This window comes from Phacochoerus africanus, chromosome 4 (genome assembly GCF_016906955.1).
Source record: "Phacochoerus africanus isolate WHEZ1 chromosome 4, ROS_Pafr_v1, whole genome shotgun sequence".
Lineage (NCBI taxonomy): Eukaryota > Metazoa > Chordata > Mammalia > Artiodactyla > Suidae > Phacochoerus > Phacochoerus africanus.
The window spans coordinates 59,770,407-59,797,831 of record NC_062547.1 but is presented as its reverse complement, the minus strand read 5'-3'; the positions used below and the strand labels follow the sequence as shown (position 1 = coordinate 59,797,831).

Here is a 27,425-nt window from a genome sequence, read left to right as displayed (position 1 = left end):
TCCAGGGAATCTACATCTAAGCCCTTAAGTTCAGCATTACTCTCTGCATTTTTGACCATGTAGAACAAAAATTCAGCATTCTTGGAGTTCCCCTTGTGGCTCAGCAGGTTAAGAACCTGACCAGTAGGGAATTGCAGTCATGGCCCAGCAGTAACAAACCCAACTAGTATCCCTGAGGAAGTAGGTTCAATCCCTGGCCTCACTTAGTGGGTTAAGGATCTGGCATTGCTGTGAGCAGTGGTGTAGGTCACAGATGCAGCTTGGATCCTGTTTTGAGGTGGCTGTGGTATAGGCTGGCAGCTGCAACTCGGATTTGACCCCTAGCCTGGGAACTTCCATGTGTCACAAGTTTGGCCCTAAAAATGGAAAGAAAAAAAATTCAGCACCCTTTATGATCTATAAACCCTGTGTCCAGCCTCACTGTTTAGCCTGGGCACTCCTACCAGTTCCACCATTGTAACTATGGAATGGCACACATTGCTTCTATAAAGTGATATCCTTCAGATACTTGGTGACTTTTAGGATATGCACTGCGTTAATGGCCAGGACAGTTTTACAAGTTTTCTTGAAGTGAACATGAAGATTTGAACCCTTTTTTTTTTTTTTTGGCTTTTTTAGGGCCATGCCTTCGGCATATGGCAGTTCCCAGGCTAGGGGTCTAATTGGAGCTACAGCAATGCCTTAACCCACTGAGCGAGGCCAGGGATCGAACCTGCAACCTAGTTGGATTCATTTCCACTGCGCCACAATGGGAACTCCAAGAGTTGAACCTTTTGATTTGCGTGATTTTGTGGGGTTTTCTGGGTCAAGTGAATAGCGAACAATTTTTAGAGATCACTTCCATTTGCTTACTGGAAAATGTGGTAACACTTTAATTGGCCTCTGAACTTAGTACTACATTCGCCTTCCCTATTATTTTCTTCTATTATTTTCATTATCTTTTGCTTTCTCTATTAGAGATCCTAATCTCATTGGTAATCGCATGTGTGTGTGTGTGTGTGTGTGTGTAGTTAGATGATTATTTGTAAGCTTTCCAGAAGGAATATGTAATACATTCACCCATCTCCTTCATCAATTCATTTGTTAAGGGTTCTCATCAGAGGCTTGGATGGTGTTTCTTTCCTTCCTTGGCAGCCTTATTGATGTTGCAGCCAACAACTCTTGCAGGCCTTCAGAGTTCCATACTAGCTGCCTCATTCCCTGGGTCTGCCCAGCAGATCTAGTAACTATTATGGTACACAAGACACTTCAGCTGAGAGCCTTCCCTTTTTGATTATGGTTTTGGCAGTGATATGGATATATCTGCAGAATTCTTGACTGCTCTGGGACTTCTTGACTAAATAGTTTGTGATTATAAGGGATGTCACTTTACTCAGAAATCTCTTAGCTAGATAATTCTTGAAGCCATTTTGGCACATTCTGTCATACTGTGTTCTTTTTCATTTCATTTCACCTTATCTTTCCTCTTGCTGCACACCTAATCCTGTGTGAATTTTCAATCTTGTCTATTTTCACTGTTTTTCAAGCAGACAGTTCCATTTCAGTCATTGCACTTCCATTGTGCAATCTACATGTCTGTACTTAGATGTGTATTTATCTCCTGCTTAACTTTCTTACTTTTGATTACGTTCTTTTTTATCCCTTAACCTGGAAAGTTCATCATCCTTAGGCTTTCCTGATTTGAAATCTATAGAGGGATAAATGTAACTTTTTAGGAATGGATTGTTTGGTATTTGTTATAATCCAGGAAGTCATTTTTTGGACAATGGTCTTTTCTGACTGCAGCAACCATGTTGATGTCATATTTGCTTTCTCTGCATTTGCAGTGGGGCTCCTTTTTAGTGGTTGCTCGCCTGACTTAGAAAGCAGCTCCAAACTGTGCTGGTCAGATACTCCTTAATTTCTGCTTCCTAATTTATTAGCCCATGAGTCTACGGCTGTCTTACCTGCAAGTAATCAAATGCTTACCTTTTTTTTTCTTGCTTGCTTTTTTTTTGGGGGGGGGGGCTGCACTCGCGGCATGTAGAGGTTCCCAGACTAGGGGTTGAATCAGAGCTACAGCTGTCAGCCTACACCACAACCACAACAACACAGGATCCAAGCTGCATCTGTGATCTACACCACAGCTCACAGTAATGCTGGATCCTTAACCCACTGAGCTCGACCAGGGATTGAACCGCAACTTTACGGTTCCTCGTGAGATTCGTTTTCACTGTGCCACAATGGGAACTCCTTTCTTTCTTTCTTTCTTTTTAGGGCTGCACCCTCAGCATATCGAAGTTCCAGGCTAGAGGTCAAATCAGAGCTGCAGATGCTGGCCACAACTCTAGATCCAAGCCACGTCTGCAACCTACCCGACAGGCTCACAGCAACTCCAGATCCTTAACCCACTGAGCAAGGCCAGCATTCGAACCCACATCCTCATGGATACTAATCAGGTTCCTTACTGCTGAGCCACAACGGGAACTCTGAGATAGACATATTTTCTAATATATCTATAGACCTCTGATTCATGAATTTATGTTGCAAATGTTAAAAAGATTAACAAAGTGATTTTGTTGGCTTCTGACTGATGATCCTGGGGAAATGACTGGCTCACCCTGACATGGAGCTAGTCCTGTGGCTCCAGGAGTGGATCATCTTAGGGATAGCTCAATGCATTATCGACCTTGATGCCTGAGCAAGAAGCAGTGATGTTCAAAGACTAGGAGATGTCTGGTGCCATTTAGAAATTTGGATTTCCTGTTTGAAAGGCCTAAGCCTCAGTTCTGTGCCATTTGTGCTTAAGGAAGCCCTCATTTCCTTTTTTTTTTTTGCCTTTTCTAGGGCCACTCCTGTGGCACATGGAGGTTCCCAGGCTAGGGGTCTAATCGGAGCTGTAGCCGCCAGCCTACACCAGAGCCACAGCAACTCAGGATCTGAGCCACGTCTGCAACCTACACCACAGCTCACGGCAACGCCGGATCCTTAATCCACTGAGCAAGGCCAGGGATCAAACCCTCAACCTCATGGTTTCTAGTCGGATTCATTAACCACTGAGCCACGTTGGGAACTCCCTTCATTTCCTGATGATGCTGGAAAGTTATCATTCATGCTACAAATGTTTCCCAAGAACCTCCTGTGTGTCAGCCCATTCTAGGCATTAGAGGCTCAGAACCATGATGAGGCACATTTACAGGGCTTTATCTAACATCCCTCATTTGTGTGTGTTTAAGGTGGGGGCCATAGTACAGGCATGAGAGAATGGTGGCAGGTCATGGCCCTGGGAAATGGATGCTAAGGACCACTAGGATTCAGCTCCTCCAGGACTGGAGTGTTGCTAATTTCCGTGTAGATCTATGCCTCAAAGTTCATCCTTTGGCCTCTAGAGCAGCAATCCTGACAGCCTCTCACACTGGCAGGCAGTCTTAAATCTTAAAGGATCAAGTCTTAAATCTTAAAGGCTCGAGTCTTAAACCTTTGGACATGTTATTTCCCTGCTCTTTCATTAGTCACCAAAGGCCCCAGAGGATGTGATGCTCTTTCTGTAGCCCTCAGTCAGAAAACAGACAGAAGTGGCAGAGACAGAAACTAATCATTAACAGACACATCTGGCTCGTAGAGAAAAGATGTCAGTGGGATCCAACACAAGTGTCTACCCAACAGATGTTAACCACACAAAATCCCCAAATAAGGACATCTTTGATGGGCACGAGTAGGCCTGAGCCTAGTGGCACAGACCAAGGTGGTAGAGAAGTACCGTGGTGGAGTTCTCCCCAGGCAGTAGGCAACTGGCTGTCCCTTCACAGTCCACCCACTATGTCTTCATGGGCTGTCCTCACCTTTGGATTTTTTTTTTTTTTTTTTGTCTTTTTAGCTATTTCTTGGGCCGCTCCCGCGGCATATGGAGGTTCCCAGGCTAGGGGTCAAATCGGAGCTGTAGCCACCGGCCTACGCCAGAGCCACAGCAACGCGGGATCCGAGCCGCGTCTGCAACCTACACCACAGCTCACGGCAACGCCGGATCGTTAACCCACTGAGCAAGGGCAGGGACCGAACCCGCAACCTCATGGTTCCTAGTCGGATTCCTTAACCACTGCGCCACGACGGGAACTCCCACCTCTGGATTTAGAGTGTGCTTTGTGCAGTAGGGAGAGCATCCCTGGGCCAGACTTAAAACAAAGACATCTTCACCCCACTGGAGGGGTTTCACCTCTTGTCTTGTTGCCCTCTTCATCTTGTTGGAGGACAGTGACACATAGATGGGGTCAGCCTTATGCCAAGTCCTGAGGCTTGGCCAAGCTTGACTTGGAAACTTAGCTGTGCATTGTGGGTTAAATGAGCCCGCTCAGCCTTGGCTACCCAGGATGGGTTGTTGAGAGCAAACCACACAGCTTCACGTGGGAGGCGTATGTTTTTCGTGTGTTTCAGTTCTCTTTATTCACCCTGTACTCTAAAGGGCTCCCCTTGAGCATGGAGGTCTTGCCCAAGGTAGGTCTTGCATGTGGAGCTTGCATCATGGAACCATGGAATCATGAGGTTGGACCAGTTCTTTACTTGTCCCTAACCCAGCTTTTCAATCACATGCTTTCCTCTATGGGGTCTTGTCCCTCCTTCTACTTGGCAGCCTTCTGGAGCATCTCTTGCTGAACCACCCTTCCTGGTTGTGAGGAGTGGCTTCTGTGGAAAGCAGGTACTGGAGTTCTCTTATGGTGCAGCAAGTAAGGAGCCACTTGGGTCACTTCTCTGGTATTAGTTCATTCCCTGGCCCAGGAACTTCCACATGCCATGGGCCGCAGGCATGGCTGAAAAAAAAAAAAAAAAAGAAAAGAAAAGAAAGCCCTAATTTCTGTGTTTACCAACTTCTCCACCTCACTGTGGCTGGAACTGGGCCTGTCTTCACTGTCCCTGTAGAGAGCCTGCAGCTGAGGAGCCTCACCTCTGGGGCCATACTCCTGACAGCAGGCACTGGCCCCATCCCTCTGGAGACCTTGAACTCCTCCTGATCCTGTTGCAGGGCGGCCTTGGGTGCCTGGCTGCAGAGTGCCTTTTGCCTAGGTTCTGTGCATGTGTGAGAGACAGACAGACAGGCAACAGACAGGAGCCCAGTGGCTCTCCAGTGCTCTGTCATTCCCTCTGTTACTCAGTCCCTCTCTTCCACTCCCACAGCTCCCCCTACTGGCCCACCTGTGTCTTTTAGGCAGCTGGTCTCTAGACGAACTCCAAGTGTTCCCCAGCCTCTTTGGTGACTTCCCTGGCTACCACTCATTGAGCCCCAGAAACCTCTCTAGCCCTAAGGCTGCCCCCCTGGCTTCAGTGGCACTTCTCCCTAGGGGCCATCAGATCCATGGGCCTCTGGCTCCTCTTGCTCCTTCTCCTCCCTCTGCATCCTTTGCTGCATCTAGGATGCTCTTAAAACTTGGATCTGATTGGGTGCTTTTGTTTTATGCCTCTGTCTGGGTCAGACTCCAGGGGTGACATCAGGATACTTTGACCCAGTAACCACTGCTCTATGAGTGGCACAGAGAATCAGCGTGCCTTCCAGCCTTTCCTTGGCTACCCAGGTAAGGCTTCTGTGCTGTTTTCACAGGCTCTTCTTTGTCTTCCTTCTTTGCCTGGCAACTCCCATACCCACATCCTCACCCAGCAAGGCCTAGCACCAGATACCCCAACCCCCCACACCCACCTCCACATCCACACACTGTTCTCCCACAGGGTATAGCGAATCAGAGTCTTCTGGGCTCTGGATCTGCCTTCCAACAATCGCTAAGGCTCTGAGAATGTTTACAGGATGTCAGGTGTATGCTTGAGTCCTAGATGGTCTGACAGACTGTTGTGAGTGTGTGTGGTGGACTGCCCTGGGACCGTCTGTTGGAATGTGAAACTCCAGGTCACAGTTATCCCCAAGAGGGAGCATGTTGTTGTCTGAACTACATCTCAGCTTGTAGTTGGTGAGCTCATATCTGGTGGGGTTTTTTGGAGTTTTTGTTTTTTTGTTTTTTTGGCTGCGCTCATAGAATGCAGAAATTCCAGGGCCAGGGATTGAACCCACACCACAGCTGTGACCTGAGCCACAGCAATGACAGTGCTGGATCCTTAACCTGCTGCACCACCAGAATCTCTGAGCTCAGATCTTAGAATCATCTGTGCTACCCACCTGTCACACCTGGGGGGTGCCCACACCAGTCCTTCCTAGAGAGTTCCTCCCTCCCCTCTGAGGCTAACCTTAGCTCATTTCCAAGCATCATTTCTTTTCGCTGCAGCATGTGGAAGTTCCAAGTTCCTGGGCCAGGGATCAAACTCATACCACTGCAGTAACCTGAGCTGCTGCAGTGAAAATGCCAGATCCTTAACATGCTGCACTACAAGGGAACTCCCTCAAGCATCTTTTAAATGTTAACTTCTCCCAGAAAGATGAACACCCACAGACCAACTCTCTAACTTTGATTGATACCTCCTGTCATGATTCGCTCTTGGTGTACTGCAGTGAGTGACATGTAGTGGCCCCTCTGTGCCCCTTCCACTTCTTTTTTTTTCTTTTTCTTTTTTTAATCTTTAGCCCCTTACACTTCTGAAGCATTGCTACCATAATGGAAAGAGGTCTCCAACTTGGACTCCAGAGCGTGGAGGACAGGAAGCCTATCAGTAGGGGAGCAAGTGCATATTCCCTTTCCCTGTACACACACTGGTTGCTGGGTTAGAAGGAGAACAAACCCACTCTCTCAGGCTGAGCAGGCCGTCTTCCCATGTTAAATAGGAAACCTGCAGCAAGTGTTAAACCTGCAGCCTTTGGTGACAAGACAACCTATGTAAACCCCAAAGCGGAGCCAGTGAAGTAGGTGCTAAGCATTTGGGTGAGAATTAATCCTTTTTTCTTTCTTTTTCAGTGGTTGATATCACAGCAAGTATCCTTTTCTTAGTACTTTTCCCTTTAAGGAAAGCACCTTCTAAATAAATAGAATGTGTTATAATCTTGAATCCCATCCCACCTATAATGCCCTTCATGGGTTTGGGCTTTGACCCTACAGACCACCTGGAGCATCCCTGCGTGACCATGGCTGCCCCTTCGGACCAGCAGCTTCTCCCTGGGTGCTGTGCTCCTCCTCATGCCCCAGCACCTGCCTCCACACCTAGCTAACAGTAAGCTCAGGGATTGTTGGAGGGGGAAATATGTGAACTTGGGGTTTGGGGGGGAAATGCCTATTGGGCCAGCCTCTGCCATGTAAGAACCCTGAGCTATGACCCTTTTATTTATTTATTTACTTATTGCTTTTTAAGGCTGCACCTGCAGCTTATGGAAGTTCCCAGGCTAGGGGTCAAATCACAGCTCCAGCTGCCAGCCTATACCACAGGCACAGCAATGCGGGATCCAAGCCACATCTTCGACCTACACCACAGCTCATGGCAACGCCAGATATCTAACCCACTGAGCGAGTCCAGGGATTGAACCCATATCCTCATGGATTCTAGTCCGTTTTGTTTTTTTGCTGAGCTACAACGGGAACTCCCCTTTTAAACTGACCGTTTTGCATTGTCTCTACTTCCTTAACTGAACATCACTAGATCCCACAGTTTGAAGATGTTAAATTTGAAGCAGCGAGTCTTTTGTCTGAATTATACTGTCAAGAGGTAAGAACATTATGAAGGTTTCAGAAAGCAAACTCTTTCTCCTTTTGCACAATGGCAGATTGGGACTGTCAGGAGTAGACTCCCTTCTGGCTTTTAACACTTCTGTCACTGTCTCCTGCACCTGGCGTGGGGCATCCATGGGTGATCACATGCTAACAAAAGCCAGCAAAATCTTTTTCTACAGAAGATTGTTGGAAAACAGCCTTGTTCCTAGGCTAAAGGTGATTAGTTCCTGAACAAGTGCATATAGTTTACCTTCTTCAGCTGGTTCCTGATCTCAGGTGTAGCTGAAAATTTCCTTTCCCCACTTTGAGCAGTGACCTGCTTGCTGGCTCTGACCCCTCTCTCTGGTTGCAGAGTGGAAAAGGTGGCAATTAGTTGACTGTTCAGGATTTTGAACTAAAGCTACGTTCAGTTTAGTTGAATAGGGAGGTTTTTTTTGTTGGTTTGTTTGTTTTTGTTTTTATTTTTGTCTTTTTTGCTATTTCTTGGGCCGCTCCTGCGGCATATGGAGGTTCCCAGGCTAGGGGTCAAATCGGAGTTGTAGCCACTAGCCTACGCCAGAGCCACAGCAACACAAGATCCGAGCCACGTCTGCAACCTACATCACAGCTCACGGCAACGCCGGATCGTTAACCCACTGAGCAAGGGCAGGGACCGAACCCGCAACCTCATGGTTCCTAGTCGGATTCGTTAACCACTGCGCCACGACGGGAACTCCGGGAGTTATTTTAAGATCAATGCAGAGACTTCCCAGCCAGTGAGTCTAATAAAATATCTTTTCTTCTTTAATCAAGCAAATTGGCAACCTAGAAATCCTTTGGTAAGTGTGAACAGGAATGGCCTTCTGGCTGTGCAGCTGCTGCATAAGGAATCCAGCTTGCTGCCAGCTCATTTTTTCCTCCCCAAACTTGACTGTTTCCTTTCAGAATTCTGTTGATGCAGCAAAGCCACTGCTGCGGAAAGCAATCCAGATCTCACAACAGACCCCGTACTGGCACTGCCGCCTGCTCTTCCAGCTTGCTGTGAGTACTGCAGGCCTGGCCGAGATGTGTGGGTGCCTATTTGGGGCCGTGACCTTGGGGCACAACTGCCCCCAATACAAATAAGCAGACTCTGGGATACACAGGTTCTTCCTCAGGCTGCTGCACTGAGCTGGTAGGGACATAGGAACATTTCTTTGACCTGCTCACAAGTCCCCTCCAGACTGTCCCTGGCAGTACTTCTGGTACAGGCCTCTCACTCAGCAGCACCCAGGATGATTGGTGAGAGTATCTTTCCTCTTGAGCTGACTTGGGGCCTAGTCTTCATGTTCCCCTCCCTCCTGGTGCTCTCTTTGGCCTGCATTCATCAAAATTTAAGGAACATTTCTTGCCATAGTTTCACTCTATTTTCTAAGAGAGATGGTGAGATTCCAAGGGGCTGCCTCTTGGGCGGTGGATGCTGGAGTCAAGCCTTTTCTCCTAGAGCCCACTTTTGGGGCCTGCTGTATGTAACCTCACCCTGGGCTCCACACAGCCCCCCTGCCCCCAGCCTCCTTTAAGCTCCTCAAATGTAGGTGATGCCTGGTCCCTGCACTCTGAGATCCTCAGGTGGTGGAACAGGGGGCACTGTCTGGACGGCTTTCCTGCCTCAGTGGAGGAGCCTGCAGGCCGGGGGCTGGGTAGACTCCATAGTGAAGAGTGCCTCTTGGTCCTGGGCCCTGCCCACACCTCCCGCACTGGCTAGCCTCTAGCTTCTCCTAACCCTGACACAGCTTGCTTACCAGGCCACCTTTTGCTCACCCTCCATGATAAGGCCTCATCACCCACCTGTGCACACAGTGGGCCCTGGCCTGAAAGTGTCCCCTGCCCCTCCCCCCAACCCCAGGAACCCCTTAATGCCAGGAGGACTTGACTCCGAAGGTTTCCTGCTGAGAAGAGCTCACGTACCAGAGCTCCTACCTCCCCCCTAGGCTTGCACCTGCCCTGTACTTGAACTGTCTTACTTTAACCTTCCCGTGAGCTCTTGTGCCTGTTGGCAGAGGAGGAAGCAGGCCGGGCAATGAGTCACCTGCCTTGGGTCACAGAGTTGATGGGTGCTATGAGCACAGAACCCAAGATCTCAAACCCAGGCCCCACAGGTGTCCCCCACTTTCAGCTCGTTGAGGCTGCTGGGTTTGAAACTCCCATAGACACTTACCCCCGAAAGAGTCCCTCCTTGTTTGAGGCTCCTTTGGCTGCTTCCCTTGTGACCAGCCCCTGAGGGTACCTGTGCAGCATGCAGACATACTCTCATGGCGCTGGAGGGGTCTGCGCCTGTTAGTGTTAACTGCTGGCTCTGTGCACTATTGAGCTTAGATGATGTACACTGTAAGTAAAGTGGAGTTCTGTACCCAAAGCAATTAATGTTGATGAGATAATGTGCTTAATTTAGCTCGAAACTGACACTGAGGTAATTTTGTTGATGTGTAGGGAGGTCCATTTTAACTTGCCAGCAAAGCAGTAGAGTCAGGTATTGTAAAGCAAGCGGTTTGGAAGTGAGGGCCATTGCTCTTTCTCCTTTTCAGCAACTACATACACTTGAGAAGGACCTGGTGTCAGCCTGTGACCTCCTAGGTGTGGGGGCCGAATACGCCCGGGTGGTAGGATCCGAGTATACACGGTAGGCACCCTCACCCTGGGCCCTTTCTCCTTTTCCTTGGAAAGAGTTTGGCCATCTTGATCCTGGACAATAAATAGAAATGGCATTTCAATGTGAAATGATTACCACCATTATATATAGTAAGAGACATGCAAAGTAAGGCAGCCCTGGGAGTTCCCGTTGTGGCGCAGTGGTTAATGAATCCAACTAGGAACCATGAGGTTGCGGGTTCGATCCCTGGCCTTGCTCAGTGGGTTAAGGATCCAGCATTGCCGTGAGCTGTGGTGTAGGTCGTAGACGCGGCTCGGATCCCGCGTTGCTATGGCTCTGGCACAGGCCAGCAACAGCTCCAATTAGACCCCTAGCTTGGGAACCTCCATATGCTGTGGGAGCGGCCCTAGAAAAGGCAAAAAGATTGGGAAAAGAAAAAAAAAAAAGGTAAGGCAGCCCTGAGAAGCTTTTGCCCCATTGGTTGGTGAAGTAAGTTGTTGAGTTGGCTGTGAGGGTGAAGAGCAGCTGGCGTTCTCAGCACTATTAGCACTTGCATGTTTCTAGTATCTCTTGAAATAAAAAGGGCTTGTATGGGGAGTTACCATTGTGGTTCACTGTGTTAAGAACCCGACATAGTCTCCATGAGGATGCAGGTTTTATCCCTGGCCTCACTCAGTGGGTTAAGGATCCTGCGTGGCCGCAAGCTGTGGCATAGGCCAGCAGCTGCAGCTCCGATTCAACCCCTAGCCTGGGAACTGCCATATGCTGCAGGTGCAGTTGTAAAAAGAAAAAAGGGGAGGAGGGGCTTGTATGATTTGCTGGGCTGATCAGATCACCTTTGTGGTGCAGGTGCAAGAGTGGTGCTTGTAGAGAGTATGGGCAGTGTGCTTGGCAGCCAGGGCCCCCAATTAGGGGGCACCCAGGAAATTTTAGATACACAGCAAGAGACAGAGTAAGTGGACGTTCATGTAGAAGAAGGTACATAGGTTCATGTTATACATGAAACTACTTAGGATGTCTGGAGACTAGAGCCCTGGCATTGAGGTCAGGGGTCAGAGGCTACCAGTGCATCACTGTGCACCCTTTAAGAGGACCTCTAGTCTGTCTTTTTTTTTCCCAAAGAGATCCTCTGTAGTAGACAGACTCCAAGCAACAGTACTCTTATTTTGTTGTATGCATTGGAATCCTGGAAGATTCTATAAGACAATCTAAGCTTGTCCCAAGGGGTTGTTGGGACAAAACCATCACTAACTCTGGGCTCTGGACTTTGGAGTACTCAACAGGAGTCCACACAGTTCCCTACAAGCTCTCATCCCCTGGCTCTCCTCCCTGGCATGGACACTATCACATAGCGTGGCCCCATATTCCTGGCCCTTTTTGTCTTTCTTGTGTCACCACTAGGTACAGGGTGACGTGCATTGCAGGGCATGGGGATGGCTGCACACTGCACATATTTACTCACAAGTGTCCTCAGAGAGGCTTCTGTACCACTGTGGGTGCGTGACGTGGGTGGGCTTCACCAGGACATGGTGCTTACAGGTCACCTAGCACAGAACTTTTTTGTGTGTGTGTCTTTTTTTTGCAGGGGGGCCGCACCTGCAGCATATGGTGGTTCCCAAGCTAGGAGTCTATTCAGAGCTGTAGCTGCCCGCCTACACCACAGCAACAGCAACGCCAGATCTGAGCCACGTTGTCTTCGATCTACACCACAGCTCACGGCAACGCCTGATCCTTAACCCACTGAGCAAGGCCAGGGATCGAACCTGCACCCTCATGGTTCCTAGTCGGATTCGTTTCCCTTGCACCATGACGGGAACTCCAACACAGAACTTCTGATCCTGGACTTAGGGCCTAGTGATGTGAAAGTATGGGAACCTTGACATGAAGTTCTAGGCCTTAAATTTCAACAGTCAGACAGTAGAGCCTAGAGTGTCCACACCATGAGGTGACAAGGAATGGCAAGGTGGCCAGGAACATAGACATCTCTCACTGTGTGACTATGACCTCACACCCCACCTCAGTCTCCTCAGCTGGAACGTTGCTCACCTGATGGAATGTCAGCCGCAGCACATGGGAACTTTACACAGACTGACGGGGCAAAGACTTAGATGTTGAAGAAACTGGGGACCTCTAGGCTTTATGTGACCATAGCCCCACAGCTGATCCTAAAATCAGTGGCCATGCCCTGATGAGCTCCCAGAGGCTGGGCTGAGGCTGGGCTGCTCTGGCTCCCTCCTCTGCTACTTTAACTGTTCCTAAACTTTTTATGTGTTCACTTTATTATTTTTTCTTGCTGATGACAGCAGTACATGTTCATTTAGAAAGCTAAGATAGATTTAGGAGAAACACTAGAAATCTCCTGGCCTCGCCATCCCCAAGGGTGGGGACAGACCAGACAGCAGCGAAGTTGATGACATGCCTAGGCTTCCTGAGTTTCATCCCCTCAACCTTTAGGAGAGCCTGATGGGGCTTGGCTGGTTCAGATAAGGAATTGGGGCACAGCAGGCGCCTGGTGAGGCTCAGATTTGGGTTCAGGCACTTGAGCCTGATCACTTGCTCCTCTTCTCTCCTTGCCCCACCCTATGCTGTCCACTGACGTGAAACCCATGATCTGCTGTTATCGAGAGAGATTATGATGGATGTGCTATCTTGTACCCTGACTCTATACTTTCTGAGCACTTGTTTCTACCTCTGGGCTTTTTTTTCCTCTTAATGGCCGCACCCACTGCACGGGAGATTCCCAGGCTAGGGGTCGAATCAGAGTTGAAGCTGCAGGCCTGCACTACATCCATGGCAACACCAGATTTGAATGGCATCTGTGACATACACCAGTTTGGGGCCACGCCAGATCATTAACCCACTCAACGAGGCCAGGGATCAAACCCATATCCTCATGGAGACTACGTCGGGTCCTTAACCTGCTGAGCCATAATGGAAACTCCCTATCTTCTGGGCTTTTGAACCACATGAGTAAGCAAGGGAAAAGCTAAAGAAAAAGGCGTAGAACAAAATAGAGCACTCTCATAAATAAAACAAACGTAGTTGGCCAAGGTCCACTGTCATCCACTTAATTGTCACAGAGGTGGCTCGTTGGGTCCCTGTGAATGTTGAGATGGCCTGAGCCTCCCAGACCTGATTACCCCTCTCTTTTCCAGGGCACTATTCCTGCTCAGCAAAGGGATGGTAAGTGGAGGCTGGGTGAGATGGGGCTAGTGTGGTGGATGAGGGGCCGGGTCCCCACAGGGTCTGCCAAGACCTCGCCTGTTCGCCATGCTGTGGCCCCTCAAATGCCCAGATCCTCATGCATGGCAGGCCCCTGTCCCCAGCTGGATTCAGAGGCAAAACTCAAATTCCAGGTTGTGGAATTTGTGCTGAGGACGGAACAGCCTGGGCTGGAGCTGCCTATTCCTGGGTTCCAGCCTGGCTTTTCACCCTCCCTTCGAGGTGCCAGCAGTCCCACAGCACATGGGCAAGTGGCCAGCAGCCCTGTACCAGAAGGGACTCAGCACGTGCACCTCTCCCTCCTCAGCTGCTACTGATGGAGCGCAAGTTGCAGGAAGTCCACCCGCTGCTGACCCTCTGTGGACAGATAGTTGAGAACTGGCAAGGGAACCCCATCCAGAAAGAGTCTCTGCGTGTCTTCTTCCTGGTGCTCCAGGTGACCCACTACCTGGATGCTGGGCAGGTGTGTAGTACTTCTCACACGAAGGCTGCTGGGGAGCAGGCGGGTGGTGGGTGGGCCTCTGGCTAAGACATCAGCTCTGGGGCACAGCTGTCATTTAGGGTTCAGTTCCTTCACAGCCCAGTAGTGCTCTCGCATGAGTACTCTGCCTCTTTGGGCAGAGTGCACTCCAAGAATGGGCCTGTCTTGTTCCTGCCCTTACAGCGGAAGTCGTTGTGACTTCGCACACATCCAATTATTGTGTGAATGGTCAAAAGGCCTCCAGGGCAGTTTGGGGAATACAAGAAAATAGACTGGGAATTCTGGCATGGGGCCTGCATACAACAGGTGCTCAAGCAGTGTCTATCCACCCCCACCCTGCCAGCTATGACAGCTTTGTGGGGGTTGTGTAGGGACTGAGAGGATCAGCCGGGTCTGAGATACAACTCTGTAACTCTCATATGGTTGGGGAGCAGCTGTACCTGTACATGGGCGAATGTCTCAGCCTTTTGGAGGGGTGCTGCCCTATCCACCTTCCCCACCCTATTACAGTGATGACCACAGGCGGAGCCTGGTGGCAGTGAAGGCCCCAGAAAGTGCCAAGTCGGCCTCTCACTGGTAAGGGGTTTCCTTAGTTCCCCTACCTATACCCACCTTTGCCTGTTGGGCCAAGCGTTTCACTCAGTGCATAGGAACAAAAGCACACTCTCATGGGGTGCTAACGGCTAACGCAGAAATAGCCTATAGGGCCTTGGGAAAACTTCCTGGTGCAGAGAGCAGTTTGTACAGACAAACCATGGCACCTGCAGGGCCTCCAGTGGCTACTTCCACCCCCCAGGATAACCAGTGCTGTCCTGCTCTCTTGTGGTCACTGCAGGAAGGAGGAAATGCAGCTGCTACAGGGTCTTTGGATAGGCCTCTCCCTGGCCTTGGTGTTGGGCCCAGTGCTGGGTGGTGTTTGAGCGTCAGTCCCACAGATGACCCATCTGGCCCTGCCCCGTTACCTTGAAAACTGGCTGACCCATCTAGGAGTGGGCATCTTGCAGGTGGTGGATGTGGCAGGAGCTTCTGGGAAGAAAGGGCAGAGGAGTCGATGGGCAGACAGGACCTGGCTAGTTGTCACTGTGGGGACCTACCTCTAGGGGTGGTTGGCACCTGGTGGAAGCGGAGAGGCACTCAGGTGTGCAGTGCTGTTTGTCTGCTGCAGGTGAAAAGCGTGAAGCCCTGCCTAAAGCAGCTGCAGCAGTGCATCCAGACCATCTCTACACTGCATGATGACGAGATCTTGCCCAGCAATCCTGCTGACCTCTTCCACTGGTTGCCCAAGGAGCACATGTGCGTGCTTGTCTACCTGGTGAGTCCCTGGATGGGCCAGGGCCCGGGGGCCCAGGTGAGAGAGAAGAGGGCCCCAGTGACTGCTGTCATCTGATCTTGTCACCAGGTGACTGTGATGCACTCCATGCAAGCCGGCTACCTAGAGAAGGCACAGAAATACACAGACAAGGCCCTCATGCAGCTGGAGAAGCTCAAGAGTAAGTCAGGCTCTGTGGGGCTCAGTGGGTTGAGCAACCCCTTGGTAGCAGCTCAACCACCACCTCCTATGCTGGGTCTGAAGGACCTTGAAAGACTGCAGCACAAGTCCCTGCCATATGGGTCTTAATTACCCCAGTTGGCAGATGAGGATAATCCAAGTGTGGGTAGAGCAGGCCAGGCCTAGACTGGATCCCTGATCCCCAGGGCAGGAGGGTAGGAGGTGGTGCCATCTCTGTCCTGTCCCCCTCACTGCACAGGGTAGCTGAGAGGGTTAGTGGGACTCCATTGGACGGGGCCTGCTGAGACAGCAGTGCTCAGTTGAAAAAGCAGTGTCTGCTTTTGATGTTTGTTATCAGCGTTGTGATGTAGATTGCCCTCAGGGTGAGGTCGGGATTGGAAATGACAGACAGCAGGTCCTCTGGAAGTCTTGGGTTCTTCCTGGTTGCTTAACTAATCCATCCTGTGGGATCAGGGACTAGCAGGAACCCAGAGCTCCATGTGTCCCTGGCTGGCATGCACCCCTGCTGACCATATTCACTCCCTGTACCCTTGCCAATGCTGCTGGGGAGGAGGCTTAAAGCCAGAGAACCAATACCCGAGGGGACTGTGGTTCTTTCCCTCCAGATGAGTTGGGGAAGTGCTGTCTGGTTCCAGTAAGAGGATAGCTGCTCAGGGCAGCCAGAAACTGGGGTACCCCCCACTGAGGCCTATTGCCTGGTCTTACCCTCCCAGTCGTCTTCAACCTTTCTAGAACCTGTTGTGTCCAGTGTGCCCTTGAGCATTCGTTCAGCTGGGTCAGGGTGGAGTGAGGATGGAAGACGAATCCCTCCAGGAATGTCTTACTCTTAGAATAATACCCTAGTCACCAAAGCCTGCCTGTGAGCCTGTTTCCTCACCTGGACAGGGATATGAACCCCTTTGTTTGAGGGTCCCATGGGAACTGAGTAAAGTGACAGACTGGATGCTGGGCCATCACCTAGCAGAGCAAGTGCGCTCAGCCCCAGGTAGCTGAGGTGCCGGTGTGCAGGAGGGCTCGAAGGCCCAGGAGTCAGTCAGGACCCAAGGTCGGTGTCTCCTCAGTTGTCTCCTCAACCTGCACTTCAAGAGCTCACTCCTGCCTCTCTCCCCCAGTGCTCGACTGCAGCCCCATTCTGTCCTCCTTCCAAGTGATCCTGCTCGAGCACATCATCATGTGCAGACTCGTCACAGGACACAAGGCCACTGCCCTGCAGGAGGTAAGGCACTGGGGGCTGCACACACAGAATGGGAAGGCTGAGGGGTAGGGTGGTTTGAGTGTGCTGGGTTGTGGAGGGTGTCACACAGGAGAGTGTAAATGTGTCCAGTGTGTATCGGCAAGACATGTCTGTGTATGTCATTTGGCTTAACCTGGCAGTCCATAGCCCTGCCTGGACACAGTTGATCAGAGAATCTGATACAAATAAACTGTTTTTTCCCTGAAAGTTTGCATGCCCAAGGAACATGGGGTCTGGGGATTTAGAATCCTCTGATGACAATCCTAACACCCCCTCCTGTCCTGTAATTCATAATCCCCGATTGCCACCTTTTTGAAAGGGTACTGGGCCTTGAGTAGGGTGAAGGTGCTATATGGCTGAGACCCAAGTTGGAAAGGGAGGTGAAGACGGGTAACAGACTAGGGTCACTGGCCTCAAAGAGGTCAAGGCTGCACCTAATCCTCACAAGTGGGAACATCTGCTGGGACTTTGTGCCTTTGTGGGGTAAGGGCACACCCACCAGCTTTGGGTCTCTCCCCAATGCTGCCAGGACACTGGGTCCCACATTACAGACCCCGTGACATCAGACATTCTCTCTCCCGGCAGATCTCCCAGGTCTGTCAGCTGTGCCAGCAGTCCCCCCGGCTCTTCTCCAACCATGCAGCACAGCTGCATACACTGCTGGTGAGTGTGTGAGGGCTATCCATCCCTGGCCCCACCCCAGTGAGTAACCTCTGACCACTACCCCAGTCAGGATCTTGAATCCTTTCAGTGAATAACTGCATATCTATCACTCCACGCAAGATTTAGAATCTTCCCAGTCGGCCTCATTCTGTCAAGCATTTCATCAAGTCCAACTTGACTTTGGTCCCAGGAGGCAGGAATAATTAAACATGCCATCTTCCTCCTAGTTTGTCAAGATAAAGCTTAGATATAGGGAGTTTCTGTTGTGGTGCAGCGGAAACAAATCTGACTAGTATCCATGAGGATGCAGGTTCAATCCCTGACCTTGCTCAGTGGGTCGGGGATCCAGCATTGCCATGAGCTGTGGTGTAGGTTGCAGACATGGTTTGGATCCTATGTTGCTGTGGCTGTGGTGTAGGCCAGCAGCTATAGCTCTGATTCAACCCCTAGTCTGGGAACTTATATCCATGCGCCATAGGTGTGGCCCTGAAAAAAAAAAAGTAAGCTTAGATATAGTTGGCTCAGTAGAGTCACCACTTGTCAGGCTCTCCTTGGTGCAGCCGTGCAGCTCTGGGAAAGCTGCATGTGGCTCTGAGCCCTCAGCACCTTCTTTTTCCAGGGCCTGTATTGTGTCTCTGTCAACTGCATGGACAACGCAGAAGCCCAGTTCACCACAGCTTTGCGGGTAAGGTGCCGGCCCTCACTTTACGGGGCAGGCGGTGCTTCTCAGTAAGCAGTCGGGTATGGTCTGTGATGAGGACAACAACCACACAAAACCATGGTCAGCAGGTGACTCCACAACTTTCAGCCTGACACCTGCTGTGACCGTGATGTACCATTTATGCAGGGCCTTCTTGGGCTACTCAGAGGCAGACGAGGCCAGCACTGGCAGCACAGCTTGATGAGGGATAGCTGTGAGCGAGGGCGCTTCTGGCCAGCTTGGAGTGGGGTTTCCTCAGCCAACTCAAGAGGGCAGCCATGGGGAAGCTGTTTAAGGCAGGCTCCAGCTGGTGCCATGGCCTGTTCAGCTGCTCTCACTCATGGTTCCCAGTCCTGTCACAGCTGCTTGGGACCTCGGTCAGCTGCTGCTGGTCACTGCAGTATGTCAGGATCAGCCCATGTTGCCCATGGCCCTATGAAGTTCTTCCCCATCCCACTTCCTATAAATGGCTGCTACTTTTTTGGTTCAACATCAGAATTCCCAATGAATGGTGTGTGCCCCAGGGAGTCCTTGCCACCAGCCTAGGAGGAAGATGGTGCAGCCAGGACTAGAGCCCAAACCCCGCTTCCCCCTGACCCCAAACATACTTTTTCTGTGGTCCTGGGACAAATATCTTGGAGTATTTTTGCTCTGGTCAGGAGACCCTCTGGACCTTCTTGACACCTTCCAGGGTCCTCCAGGTGGGGTCCGTGCTTCCTAGGCACCCTTGGCCTCTTGCACAGCTATGCTCGCTCAGCCCCACTGGGAAAGCTCAGCCCATCCAGGTTGGTCTCTCTTGTGGCCATTCTTGTTCCCCAGAAGTACTGGGGACAGTGGTCTGTCCACCATGAGCCATCTAGCCTCTAATAGCTTCAGCGGCCTTCCTGGCAGGGACCTGCCTCCCGCAGGACCAGTGTGTTCCTCTGCTGTATCAGCATATGCTGGGATCCTGGGGTCACTACCTGTCGTGTGGAGGGATGGGCCACCCAGGTGTCAGTACTGAGACAGTAGAGAATAGCCCAAACAGTAATGTGTTCTGAGGGCAGGATCAAAGGAGGCTTTTTTTTTTTTTTTTTTCCCCTCTGTTTCCTGAATTCTCCATAACATGGATGATGGTTTTATAATGAAAAGAACTAACAGTTTTTGTTGTTCCTGGATGTTGGAGGCAAGGTCTGTGTGTTTGGGATGAAGAGAATAAAGACATAACTCTGATACCTCCAAGTAGCCTCTCTGACATGACTGTGCTGAGCTCAGCCCCCTACCACGTTTTGTCTCCCATTCTAGCTCACCAATCACCAGGAGCTGTGGGCCTTCATCGTGACCAACCTGGCGAGTGTGTATATACGGGAAGGAAATAGACACCAAGAGGTAGTAGGTGACATGCTTCATGTTTGGTATCCTTTCTTTCAACTCTTGGAGGAGGGTGGTAGGGAGTATTGTCCTGGGCACCAGTAAATCTCAGTAACCCCAGGGTACTTGCCTTCCAGCAAGGTGTCTCATGCAGTCAGAGCATAGTCATGGCTGGGGGAAGCTAAGTCTAAAACAAATGAACCCTTCTCCCTACTGAAAATGAGCCAAGTTTTATTGGTTCCCTCAGAAACAACTTGGAGTTCCCACTGTGGTACAGTGGGTTAATGGTCCAGCTTGTCTCTGTGGAGACGCCAGTTCAATCTCCAGCCGGACACAGTGGGTTAAGGATCCAGCATTGCTACAGCTGTGGAGTAGGTCAAAGCTCCAGCTCAGACTCGATCCCTGTCCCGGGAACTTCCATATGCCTCAGGGCAATTGAAAGGGAAAAAACAAACAACAATTTCTTCTACCTTGAGCTGTCTGTTCTAGAATGTCAGTGAGCCCTTGCAGCTCAGTTCTGAGGAACAACAGCCTGGACGGCCATCTGCATAGGCCCCTAGGTTGTTCTGGCGTCCTAGGCAGCTGGGGTGGAGAGATAGTCCAGAGCTTGCCCTCGCAGGATAAGTACCCTCCCACTAGCTTCCCCTTGCAACACCTCCTCATCCTTTTGATTCTCCCCTAGCCCTGGGATCCTTCCTAAAGAGTATCTCAGATTTAGCTACATGTCTCCCCTTCTTCTTCTTTTTCTTTTCTTTTCTTTTTTTTTTTTTTTGAAGTTGGGCGGGGGAGCGGGCCACACCTGAAGCATATGGAAGTTCCCAGGCTAGGGTTTAAATTGGAGCTGCAGCTGCCAGCCTACACCACAGCCATGGCAGTGCCAGATCTGAGCCACATCTATGACCTCTGCTGCAGCTTATAGCAATGCCGAATCCTTAAGCCAACTAAACAAGGCCAGGGATCAAACTTGCATCCTCACGGATACTATGTCGGGTTCTTAACCTGCTGAGCCATAATGGGAATTCTTCACAGCTTTCATTTTTTAGTTCAGGCCGCTATCATCTCTGGGCTACAAAAAGCCTAGCTAACTTCCTAGATTACTGGTTGGTTTGCATACTTTGGGCAGAAAGCCCAGTCCAGCCATTCCAGCAGTCAGGAAGCACAGCGGGCAGGGTTATGAGGGCCTGGTGTGGCCTTGGCAGGTCTCGGAGGAGTTTGGCTCCTTTGCGTCTCCCCCTACCCCAACCCGGCCCCAATGTCTGACTCCTGAAGGGACTATGAGAGCATTGCTCCAGCCCACTTCAGCCCTCATCCCCAGACCCACCCTCCATATGACAGCCAAAGGGAACCTAAAACATCAAATCCTGCCCCTTCTCCTGGCAGGTTGCCCACAGGTGTGAGATTTGAGGTGTGTCAGGGAGTTGTGGGCAGCTCTAGTCAATTTACTGGCACATTGGGGCCGAACTCTCATATTTAGAAATGCAGAAGTATCCTAACTTGTAGACATTTCTTTCACAGCTGTACAGTTTGTTGGAGAGGATCAATCCAGACCACAGCTTCCCTGTCAGGTAGGTAGCCCCAGGCCCCGAGTTCCACTTTACCAACTACTTTATGCGTTCTATGGTCTTTGGGATGGCATGAGCACCTGTGGGGCCCCAGGCTGCCATGTACCCCAACACTTGCACACCCATTCCCATTCCTCTCTTATAAATCTGCCACTTTCACAAAGACCCCACCAAGGTGTGACACTCCACTCTCCCTTCAGCTCGCACTGCCTCCGAGCAGCAGCTTTCTACGTGCGTGGGCTCTTCTCCTTCTTCCAGGGACGCTATAATGAGGCCAAGTGAGTACTGGGAGAGGGCAGGAGCCCCAAGCAGGGCACCTCCTGGTGTTTATTACACCCGCAAAGCTCATGTTCAGGTCCCCTTTCCCCACCCTCTGCTGGATGGGCTCTGCCCAGAGCCCCAAGGCTACTGCTGCCTTTTCCTCCAAAGCCTTCCCAATGGGGCCTCAGCATCTGTTCTTTTCATGAAGGCGATTTCTACGGGAAACCCTGAAGATGTCCAACGCAGAGGACCTGAACCGGCTCACAGCCTGCTCCCTTGTGCTCCTGGGCCACATCTTCTATGTGTTGGGAAACCATAGGGTGAGTGTCAGGCTAGGGTGAAGGATAGGAGACCAGTGTGGTGCTTACTCGGGGGAGAGGGAGACCCCAGCAGTGAAGTGCCTCCCATCCTGTGCCCCCAACAGTCACATCTCAGTGACCCCTTATCTCCCATTGCTCCATGGGGCTCAGCCAGGACAAAGATACCCTGGCTCAAACAGCTTGGGTGGGCAGGGCTGGGGGAGCTTTGGATCCCTGGGGGGGTGTATCTGTGGGGCAGCAGAGCCAATGTTGGCCACAGGCAGTTATCAGGCAAAGCCGCAGGGCTCAAGGGAGCTAGAGCTGGCAAAACTGAGGACAGATTACTGTGTTAATACCTGGGGACAAAGAGGTATGTCATCTCAGCCACAATGCCAAGGATTCCATCTCTGCCCATCACACATGGTGTCCTCAGGGCACCCTGTGTTTTCACCCTCACGGACACTACTCCCTGGGGCTAGGGCTGGTCCTCACTGGGGCCAGCTGGTCTCTGGTGGAATCAGTTGACTCCAGGTCTCCTCATCTGGGGATGTATGTACATCATCTCCTACTCTAAACCATCAACCTCATGAGGCCTTTAATTTTTTTGCTTTTTAGGGCCACACCTGTGGCACATGGAAGTTCCTGGGCTAGGGGTTGAATCTGAACTGTAGCTGCCACAGCAGTGCCAGATCCAAGCCACATCTGAGACTTACACCACAGCTCACAGCAACGCTGGATCCCTGACCCACTATGTGAGGCCAGGGATCAAACCCACATCCCCATGGATACTCGTCAGATTCATTTCCTCTGTGCCGCAGTGGGAACTCCAGTCTTTAATCGTGTTAAGATAACATTTGTCAATATAAAATATGACTTGTTCATCGTAGAAAGTCTGAGAAGCAAAGGAGAAAATCATCATGTGTCTTCTGTCTTCCAGCTCTTTCCATTGAATAAGTTTTATTTATTAGGCCGTTTTATAATTTTATCTCTTATCTTTCTCTGCACCACTGTGTTGGAGCTTTTTCTTAATGGCCATGAGTTTGTTTTGTTGGTTTGTTTGTTTTGCCATGCCTTCAGCATATGGAAGTTCCCAAGCCAGGGATCAAACCCACATCACAGTTGTGACCCACATAGCAGTTGTGGCAGCGCCAGATCCGTAACCTGCTGCGTCATGCAGGAACTTCCAACTATTAGAATTTTTTTTTTTTTTTTTTTTGCTATTTCTTGGGCTGCTCTCACGGCATATGGAGGTTCCCAGGCTAGGGGTCCAATCAGAGCCGCAGCCACCAGCCTACGCCAGAGCCACAGCAACGCAGGATCTGAGCCGCATCTGCAACCTACACCACAGCTCACGGCAACGCCAGATCGTTAACCCACTGAGCAAGGGCAGGGACCGAACCTGCAACCTCATGGTTCCTAGTCAGATTCGTTAACCACTGCGCCACGACGGGAACTCCTATTAGAATTTTTAAGCAGTATCAGCACTGTAATTTAGCCCAACTCACTTGAGCTGTTTATTGGGGACAGATAATGCAGAGCACTTTTCTTAGCTCATAAAGTTTTATCTGATCAAACTCCAGGGCTTCCAAAGAATGAGTGTTTTTAACTAGCCTGGTGTATCCCCCTCCCCCCAATCACGTGACAGGCATTGGCAGAGGCAGACATGCCCTGCCGCTCTGGCCTGAACCCCAGGGGCATCATCACCCTGAAAGGAGGAGGACCAGTACTGGGATCTCCCTTCTGAGTGTAGCTCCACTCTTAGGACACCTTGTCACCCTACTCACTGAGCACAGGAGGACTGTGGCCTCAGTTTGCATCCGAGGGTTAGACAAAGGGCTCAGCATGAGTTGTCACTGAAGGCAGGTCACCTGCCTTGTGTCTTGATGTAGTAGCTGTGATTACCTTATTTCCAGATGAGATTAAGGTCACACAGCTCCAAACTGCAGACCCAGGCTTCAGACCCGGACCTTGCTGGTTCCCGTTTGTCCAGAACTTTACTTTAGTGGGACAGGATGGGCGGAGCAGCTTTTCAGCTGTAGCTCCTGGTTCATGTTCTTGCAATTTCAAAGCAGATTATAGAGCTTATTTTATTTGGGAACCTCTGCTGCTCCCTGTGTGCCTGGCTCACTGTGACTAGTGTGAAGCCACCAAGAGTCCTCGAACCCAAGGCCTAGCAACTCCAGGTCTAAGGGAGACTAAATCTGCTAGGGCCAGAGCATTCGTGGGCATTGCGAGTTTGCAGGAGGCCTCATGCAGAACACCTCTCAGGATCATACCAGTCTTTAAAACCAGGTTCTGTGGGTGGCCCCCAAGCTGTCACGAGGAGGCCTGAGCCAAAGGGAGCTCCCTCTCAGCAGCTTCCAGAGGCCCAGCCCTAGGTTTATAGGATGAGAGTAGTTTTTCCTGTTCTGCCATGCATTCCGAAATCTTAGAAGAGCTTGGTTCAATTTTGAAAAGTTTTTTTTTTTTCTTTCTTTTTAGGGCTGCACTTGTGGCATATGGAGGTTACCAGACTAGGGGCTTGAGTGGGAACTGTAGCTGCTGGCCTATGCCACAGCTACAGCAGCATGGAATCTGAGCCAGTGGGCAGCCCACACCACAGCTTATGGCAATACCAGATCCTTAACCCACTGAGCGAGGTCAGGGCTCAAACCCAAATCCTCATGGATACTAGTCGGGGTTCATTCCTGCTGAGCCACAATGGGAACTCCTCGAAAAGTTTTGAGACCCACCTAAAGCTCATCTTTGAAGTGCTGGCCATAGGGCAGCATAAAGTCATTGGGCTTTAGTGTCTCTTTGGAGGCATACCCCGTTCAGCCGTGGCTGCTTTGAACGCGGGCCTCAGGAATTGGTTTTGAAGCTTTATATGTCTCTGGGCTACATGCCAAGAGTTCCTCAGGCTGCAATGGGTTGCCCCATAGGAAGTTCTCCCATTGTCACCCTGAACCCAACATTTAGGCCAGCAGGCTTGAGGTCCTTGGGCTGGGTGGAGTCAGAGCAGTGCTCCTGGTCACTGCAGGGTCAAGGATGGATGTTTACAGCCCCCAGTGGCTCTCACTCAGCTCATACTGGGGATTGGGAGGGTGGCGCTGTTGGAATCACATGGTGGAATCAGAGTTGGAGGGTTAATGTGTTTTGATGCCCCACAGCCCTTTGTGCACAAGGTGGCCTCCCACAAGAGCAGGCTCATATCTATAACAGAAACTTCTCTTCCTCTCTCTTTTGTCCATTCAACCCTCGTTGTCCCCACCAAGACAGACTGCTGCCTCTTCCCAGCCTGAGGACTCCTGAATCTGTATTTCTAATCAGTTCCTGATAAGGGTCCAGAGCTAACTGCTGCCAGTCCTTTTTCTCTTGTTAGAAAGACAAAGGCACATAGAGTTGCCCCTGACTGTGCCCCAGTGAGGAGGGCATATGCCAAGCCAAGGAGTGGAGACGTTTCATTTTTCCCCAAGGTGGTCAAGGAGTACTTCAGAGAGGGTCATTTAAGATAGGCTCAGAGTTCTCATCATGGCTCAGTGGTAACAAACCCGACTAGTATCCATGAGAATCTGGGATCAGTCCCTGGCCTTGCTCAGTGGGTTAAGGATCTGGCGTTGCCATGAGCTGTGGTGTAGGTAGCAGACACGGTTCAGATCTGGCATTGCCGTGGCTATAGTGTAGGCCAGCAGCTACAGCTCCAGTTTGACCCCTAGCCTGGCAACTTCCATGTGCCTCAGGTGTGACCCTAAAAAAAAAAAAAAAAGACAAAAAATTATCCAAGATAGGCTTTGAGGTAGGTGTAGGAATTTGCCGGGCATCAGGAGGAGGTCACAGGTGTGGCCCAAGCTGTCCCTACTATCAGCCACAGGCACCCCCTCCCCCCTCAATTCTTTTGCTGCTCTTCATTGACAGGAGAGTAACAACATGGTGGTGCCCGCCATGCAACTGGCCAGCAAGATCCCAGACATGTCAGTGCAGTTGTGGTCATCAGCCTTGCTAAGAGGTGAGTAAGAAATCAGGGCTTCTGGGCTTAGAAGATGCTGGTTAAGCCCTTCTCAGCCTCTGCTTTAGACTGGGCCTCTGCAGACCATAATCCCAGTTCTGGCACATTCTCAGTCTTCTCAGAAGACCCTGTTTGAGGGCAGTGGGCTCATTCATGTAGTGAGATCAACACAGAGTCTCTGGGACTCCTGATGCTTGGCCTCAGTTTCTTTCCCATGAATGGGAATGGCAGTCAGCCTTTTCAGGCAGGACCAGCCAGGGTGCTGTGGGCACCGGAAGGGCACTCAGCAGGTGTCAGTGGTGTTACTCCTACTCTCCCATTTACAGATTTTGAAACTGATGTCCATAGACTCACCCAGGGCCCTGGGGAGGAGGTAGAGCACATACTGCTCCCATCTGCGGTGGATTTTGTGCATCTGTTCAGTCTTTCTGCCTCAGTGAGATGCCCTGTTCCCAGTGAGCTCCTGGGTGCCCTGACTGGGCCAGCATCCACAGAGAGCCCCAAGGGCTCTCACTTCCCTACCAGCCCTTCTCTTAGCCCCTGTGGGCCTTGCTGCTCATTCACCTTCAAGGATATGGAACGTGTGTGAGGGCTTCTGGCAAGTGGGCTTTGCTGACCCTGAGATAGGGCTCAGGGCAAGTGATGTGCTAGGCACACAGGAACCCACTGGTGGAGCTGAGGTGTGACTTTAGGGCTCCACCCACACCCGAGGGGAGAGTCTGGGGGCAGTGGCAGGCCAAAGCAGGCCCATCCTGTGCACGTATCCCACCTTCAGACCTGAACAAGGCCTGCGGGAATGCCATGGATGCCCATGAAGCTGCCCAGATGCACCAGAACTTCTCACAGCAGCTGCTCCAGGACCACATTGAAGCCTGCAGCCTCCCCGAACACAATCTCATCACGGTACGAGCACAGGGTGGGGAGGACAAAACAAGGGTGCTGGTTTGCTCCTCGGGGCCAGCTCACCTGGCCTATAGTGTTCCCCAGTGCCCAGAGCATGCTTCCTGAGGAGGGAAGTGCACACTTGGCTGCCCTCTCCTTGTACCTCTCCAACAGTCCCTAACTCAGCCTAGCCTCAGGAGCCTCCTTGGATGGGCAGGATGGCACCTGTCACCCAAGCGGGTGATGTAGGCTGCTTCCTGGAGGCCCATCTGATTTGGGGTGGAAGATGGAGGGCCCTGGCTGGTGACTGACCTGAAGAGGGCAGCATTCCAGGCGCAGGAGTGCAGCCCAGCACACTCCTGCTCCTCTCTAGGAAGGACCTCACTTGTGTGTCCTTTCCCCCTGCAGTGGACAGACGGCCCGCCTCCTTTGCAGTTCCAAGCTCAGAATGGACCCAATACCAGCCTGGCCAGCCTCTTGTGAGGCCCCTGGAAGGGGCCACTCAGCTTCTCGGGGCTCCATGGGGCCTGGTGTGTTCCCGACTTGCACCGAGACGGCACTTGAGCTTCCCTTGGAGGTGTGCTGGTGTGGCCGTCCCCAGGCTTCTTTCCCAACTGTCTCCAGAGCTTCCAAGTCCCTGGGGAGTGTGGAGGGCTGATTCTCATCCTCCCAGGAAAGGCCAGCTGGCCATTCTTGCCGAGTACCAGGAGCCTGTGTGCTGAGGCTTGCATGTGGGATGTTGGAGCCAACTTTCCAGAGCCATCCTTCAAAATGGACTTGAACTGCCAGTCCTACTTCCACGTCTGAGTCATATCTTCAAGAGAGTGTGTCTTAGTGGGGAGTGGGGTGCTGGCCACTGGCTAGGTCCTGATCCTGCATGCAGAGGGGGTCAGCACCATTAGGGTATCACCATATGACTTCCATCTCCTGGGCTTCTGTGCTGGGCTGGAGTATTTACACTGCTCACAGCAACTTCCAGTGCCCAGAGGCAAGATGCCAATTTTTGGCTCAAAATTAGAGGGAAGAAGTGATTGCACACATCAGGGACAAAAACA

The 27,425-nt window shown here is 51.1% G+C and overlaps 1 protein-coding gene across 2 annotated transcripts in view; it reads left to right on the top strand.

The window, feature by feature from the left end:
* The window catches only part of MAU2 (MAU2 sister chromatid cohesion factor), a 34,243-nt gene extending 7,249 nt beyond the window's left edge, over positions 1-26,994 (top strand). The window contains exons 2-19 of one of the 2 annotated variants that reach the window (XM_047776443.1): positions 6,867-6,884; positions 7,543-7,608; positions 8,538-8,633; positions 10,157-10,251; positions 13,377-13,404; positions 13,751-13,906; positions 15,090-15,236; positions 15,324-15,414; positions 16,547-16,650; positions 17,254-17,331; positions 17,951-18,016; positions 19,316-19,399; positions 20,897-20,946; positions 21,144-21,221; positions 21,413-21,524; positions 25,398-25,488; positions 26,264-26,391; positions 26,779-26,994. In XM_047776443.1, coding sequence (XP_047632399.1) covers positions 6,867-6,884; positions 7,543-7,608; positions 8,538-8,633; positions 10,157-10,251; positions 13,377-13,404; positions 13,751-13,906; positions 15,090-15,236; positions 15,324-15,414; positions 16,547-16,650; positions 17,254-17,331; positions 17,951-18,016; positions 19,316-19,399; positions 20,897-20,946; positions 21,144-21,221; positions 21,413-21,524; positions 25,398-25,488; positions 26,264-26,391; positions 26,779-26,853 — 1,563 coding nt within the window. In that variant the 3' untranslated portion in view covers positions 26,854-26,994. Of the gene's footprint in view, positions 1-6,866; positions 6,885-7,542; positions 7,609-8,537; positions 8,634-10,156; positions 10,252-13,376; positions 13,405-13,750; positions 13,907-15,089; positions 15,237-15,323; positions 15,415-16,546; positions 16,651-17,253; positions 17,332-17,950; positions 18,017-19,315; positions 19,403-20,896; positions 20,947-21,143; positions 21,222-21,412; positions 21,525-25,397; positions 25,489-26,263; positions 26,392-26,778 lie in introns of both variants that reach the window. The other variant, XM_047776442.1, reaches the window with a different exon arrangement.
* The last annotated feature ends 431 nt before the right edge of the window (positions 26,995-27,425 follow it).